General features: G+C 46.8%; 1 protein-coding gene across 1 annotated transcript; it reads right to left on the reverse strand.

The window, feature by feature from the left end:
• Window positions 1-319: 319 nt before the first annotated feature.
• LOC142559575 (zinc finger protein PLAGL2-like) lies at window positions 320-4,963 on the reverse strand. The gene is made up of 2 exons (XM_075671156.1): window positions 4,794-4,963; window positions 320-1,035 (listed from the first exon to the last, which is right to left on the reverse strand). The coding sequence occupies exons 1-2, from the start codon at window positions 4,832-4,834 to the stop codon at window positions 717-719; spliced, it is 360 nt and encodes a 119-aa protein (XP_075527271.1). The 5' UTR covers window positions 4,835-4,963; the 3' UTR covers window positions 320-716.
• Between the last annotated feature and the right edge of the window lie 221 nt (window positions 4,964-5,184).

A 5,184-nucleotide genomic window follows, 5' to 3' on the forward strand; every position in this document is an offset into this window, starting at 1 on the left:
AAAGTCCATTGATTAGCCACAGCAATGTTTTCTTTGATCATTAGATACATGCTCGACCTAAGCCTAGTGTAGCTTTTTTTCCGCATCACCTTCGCCGGGCGGAGTCTTGAGTTTCCGCCATTGAATGAATGTGTACCATCTTTAACAGCTTTGTTTGTACAATGCAGGGCACTAAAACGAATGATGACGTTACCAGCAAGGCTCAAGAAAATCAGGGCGGCACTTTACCTAACTTCACTATTAAGAACTCTCCTATAAATACCCTTACTGCCATTTTTTCCAAGAAAGATATCTCGCAATTTTGCTCAATCAAGTAGGCATGTGAATTTATTTTAACCATGGCAAGAGGACTGCGCAGAACGAACTCGTTCTTCGAAGAAAATCAAACAGGTGGCGCACAATATTCCTCGAGATAACCACTGTAAGAACTTTATTGGCAGGCATTTGTCAGCCGTAGTCAGAAGCAATGATTAGCCCAGTTTTGTTTGTCAGAAAGTTAGCTCACAGCTAGAACAGTTCAGGCCCAGACCGCAAGTTCTGCGAAAGCACACTATGGATCTTGGCGCCAGCGTGGCATCCAGAGAAGTCACTCCTCCAGGGCGAATATCCGGCTGTAGCGATGCCGATGCCACCGTCAGGGGCCACGGTGCATCCCGGCGTGCTCGTCCAATTTCGTGGCGCCTGCTGCCGGGCTAAGGAGACCCTTCGACGGCTTCTCAGTCCTGCACGCCCACGTGGCATGAAATCATGTGGAACCTGCGGGCATCTATGCTATAAAATTTTTTGCCGCACACGCCGCACTCAAAGGACGGTTCGCCGTGCGTGCTTAAATGCCTCGTGAGCTGATAATTCTTCATAAACAGTTTACCACACTCGGGACAGTTGTAGTTTTTCCCAAGCCAGTGGTCAGCGGCATGCTTTTGAAAGGCCTTCGCGTCGGTGAAACCGAACCCACACACTTGGCACTCTTGGATTCTGTTGGCAGCCTGGTTGTCTCGCTGCTGCGACGCGGCTTCCCTGGTTTCTTCGGGAACTCTGCGAGAGAACAAATCGGGAGGGCGCTTCATCAGTGAAACTTAGCCGTAAAGAGCCGATCTTTGGGATCGAGGAGTTGTTTGCAGAAAAACCTACTACTCTCGAGTGCTACCGCCTTTGCAACGGACACTTATTTGACAGTGCCGGCGCTTTCCGATGATGGATTTGGCGCCAAGGAACAATCGCCTTGTTCACCGAAATTTAAGAACAGAAAATTTCAAAAGCACGTTCTCACTTGGAGCCATCGATCCGTGTTGAACGATGCTAAAACCCAATAAGTGGTATGCCTGTAACCCTTTCATTTTGTGTGCTACACGACAGCAGAAATTTCAAAGCCCGTAATTTACGTTATCGTTGTTATCCCTTGACGGCGATAAAAGAGGCCCGAGCGCACATCGACCAGCCACAAAACAGTCTTTATGATGTGAAACTGTGCCCACAGTAATAAGTTAGGGACGTGAACACACACAGATCGTCGAAATCTTGTCACGGTCAGGGGCGTCGGCTATTTATCGTTTGTGCTCGCGTGCCTTCCAGAATTCGTGTCATGCATGTAATGAAATTACACAAGGTGTCTGTATATATATACACATACATATACACACACACACACACATATATATACATACACACACACACACACACACACACACATATACATACATATACACACACACACACACATATACATATATATATATATATATATTATATATACACACACACAGGGTGAAACACAATCTACATAGAGTCAACGATAACAGTGGAGAAAGTCCCAATGCAGTCCCAGGTTGTTAGTGGGGCGGAAAGCGTCGCCCGAAAAAGGCATAAAGTGGCAATAAAAAGCGTCTGCTTTTCAATACAGTGCTTTCCCATGTTTTTGTACATTCGAAGGGTGAGTATGCGTAAAGCCAGTTCTACAACTTTCCTGTTCCCGCAATATGTCAGCATTGTGCTCTCCCGGCAAAACGGGAGCCACTAAGGTCCACGCGGAGAAGATACTAGACTATGCTAGACATTAACGGGAACACGTTTGCTGCACGCTCAAAGGAAGACAGGTAAGAAGTGCAATGATCACGAACTGTGCTTCTTAAGATTGCTGAGCCCCCATTTACCGTGTCTTTGTTTTAATCACAGAGTTTTAAAACTCACTTATGTCACATAGCATAGCTTTTTTCATTGCGCTGGGTTACTGCCGGACGCTAACGTCAATTTCACGAGCCGTCTTCAAGAGCCGACGCAGGAAAAAACGTTCCGCACCTGCGCGTGAACTAACATTAGCTCAGTGCAATTCATTGGAATTCCCAAAGGCGCGCCTTCATACCCTGGACCCTTATTTTCAGCTCCATATTCCGCCCGACCTTCCGCGACGTAACTGCACCCTTCAAATCCGTCTATGGCTTGGAGCAGCATTTTCAAATGGCACTCCTTTCTTATGGCGATGGCCAACAGCCCACTCTGTGACTTCGGTGGGAGCAATGGCACAATCGCACACCTTCTTTGGAACTGCCCTCGTTTCGACCCCCCAAGATCAGCCCTCTAAGCCACCCTACACCAACTGGACAAGCGCCCACTAATAGAAGACATCCTTGGAAATTGGCCTAAGGCAAGATCATTGCGATCCGCCATAAAGGCTCTACTAAGTTGCTCAAAATACGCGGGACTTTGCGACAAATTGTGATTGTACACTGTGTGACGTAGGTGTGAACGGTGACACGGCGTAACATTAGGAACACGCCTTCTCAAACTGCGTTACTGTGCCTAAGGAAACAATTCTGTGTCGTATGTATGTGTGTGTCTTTTTTTATTTTTCTCGCTCTCACTTCATAATCATCATCATCAGCCTGGTTACGCCCACTGCAGGGCAAAGGCCTCTCGCATACTTCTCCAACAACCCCGGTCATGTACTAATTGTGGCCATGCCGTCCCTGCAAACTTCTTAAACTCATCCGCCCACCTAACTTTCTGCCGCCCCCTGCTACGCTTCCCTTCCCTTGGGATCCAGTCCGTAACTCTTAATGACCATCGGTTATCTTCCCTCCACATTACATGTCCTGCCCATGCCCATTTCTTTTTCTTGATTTCAACTAAGATGTCATTAACTCGCGTTTGTTCCCTCACCCAATCTGCTCTTTTCTTATCCCTTAACGTTACACCTATCATTCTTCTTTCCATAGCTCGTTGTGTCGTCCTCAATTTGAGTAGAACCCTTTTCGTAAGCCTCCAGGTTTCTGCCCCGTAGGTGAGTACTGGTAAGACAGCTATTATATACTTTTCTCTCACTTATGGCACCCTTATGCTGCTCCCCCGACACAGGGCAGCCAACCGAATATCATCCCTGATTAACCTCCCCGTCTTTCCTTGACCTTTCTCAGTCTCTGCAGAAGCGATCAAAATGTATGTATGACAATTTAACAAGAAGTTATAATTATTATTAATTAATTCTTGACGGCACATATTGCAATGCAAAAATTGCATCCAGTGCATTATCAAGGCGAATCCACTTCGAACGAACTTTCAGGATGTCAGCAGATCCAATATATTGATCCGCGTGATTGTCGATGAAATACATTTTCGTCCCAGTTATGTTCGTGCTTCATCGACTAAGAATCTTCCTAAGAAAAGTAAATGGAACAGCAGTGCGTTTTTACCGCAAGTTTGACGCTGCATACCTCGAATGTAGTGCAATTTGTGATGAGTCATCACATATTAGAACGGCCATCTTGCCGCTTTATGTAATCAAATAAACTGAAACTGGCAGCTATTTTTCCAATACAGGTACATTTCTATCTATTGTCGCACCCAGAAGAGCGTAAGCAAAATTGCGCTTATCAGCGCGAACATTTTGTCGGCTCGCGTGGATGCGTATGTATCAGGTGCAAAATAACGACTGGGCCTTTATCTATTCAAGCAAAATTGAATGGAGCACCAGCGAGCTTTTTCAAGCCTATATTAAGGTACGCTTTCACGATGCGGCTATGAGACATCTTCTGCAAAGCTTGCAGCAGCGCAACAATTACGCACCTGCTCGTCAAAATCAGCAAGACACGGAACCCCCAACCACACGACACGTAGATTACTTTGTATCCGAGATTGGCTAAGTTCACTTCACGACTTTTCCGCGATAAGACAGAGTTAATATTGCTTGTCGTGGCGGCTTTGCGAATTTGGCGCTGCGCTGCTAAGCCAGAGGTGGCGTGATCAAAAACCTGCTGCTGCGGCTGCATTTCGATTGGGGCCTCATAACACCAGTGTTCCGTGGACTTCACGTTAAGAACCCCTTGGGGTAGAAAGTGATCCTAAGTCGCTCACTACGACGAGCCCAATAATCACATCGTGCTTTTGGCGATGTGTAGGTATAGTATTGGCGTAGGTGCAGGACTTGCCCAGCATACTTATCAATAAATTAACCGGGTAAGCACACGAAACCCTAAAGCCTAGAGAGCTTCGTTTCATCAAAACAAGACAATCTAGAGCCTGCGCTTGATCGGTAAAGGATATTAGATAGGGCGGGTTCGTTGACTAAGTAATTTCTTAGGCGCTAGCTCCGGTATGACTGCCGATGTGCTAGGGCTACGTGCAAGCCAATTCCACATGGCAATTCTTTTTTTTGTGTGTGAGCTGTATTCACGAAGACAGCAGCAGCAGCCACGGTGAGCAAAACCCATAAGATTTCGGCTACAAATTTTGACGGAAAAATAAGCTAAACGTTTGGCAATCTGCATGTGACAGCATGTCTAGGTTCAACGGAAGCTCACCTGCTTGTACCCTGGTCCACGTTGCAACTGCTACTCGACATCTTAAAGTGGGGTCCAGCTGTTTCTTTCCCGGTAATTGTCGCCCGTCCCGTACGTACCGTGCATTCGGTTATTTCCCAGGGCAGGACAGTGCATTGGCGGTCATACTTTACGCAGTCTACGAGGGCGTGGCAAGGCGCATTACTACGCCCTCTGCCCAAACCAGCACCTAGTGTCGAGACGCGGCACTGCGCATGCGCGTCCTTTCTAGCTTGCGTGCCTAACAATACATAGCTCTGGATTTATAAGAAGGTGATAAGGCGCAGTTTGGCACGTGTTCGCAGATCCCGGCAAATTTTCATCACGACCTGTCTACCTATTTATCATAGTGCGTGAGCGTAGCATGCAGTGG

The sequence above is a fragment of the Dermacentor variabilis genome, chromosome 10 (assembly GCF_050947875.1).
Source record: "Dermacentor variabilis isolate Ectoservices chromosome 10, ASM5094787v1, whole genome shotgun sequence".
Taxonomy (NCBI): Eukaryota; Metazoa; Arthropoda; class Arachnida; order Ixodida; family Ixodidae; genus Dermacentor; species Dermacentor variabilis.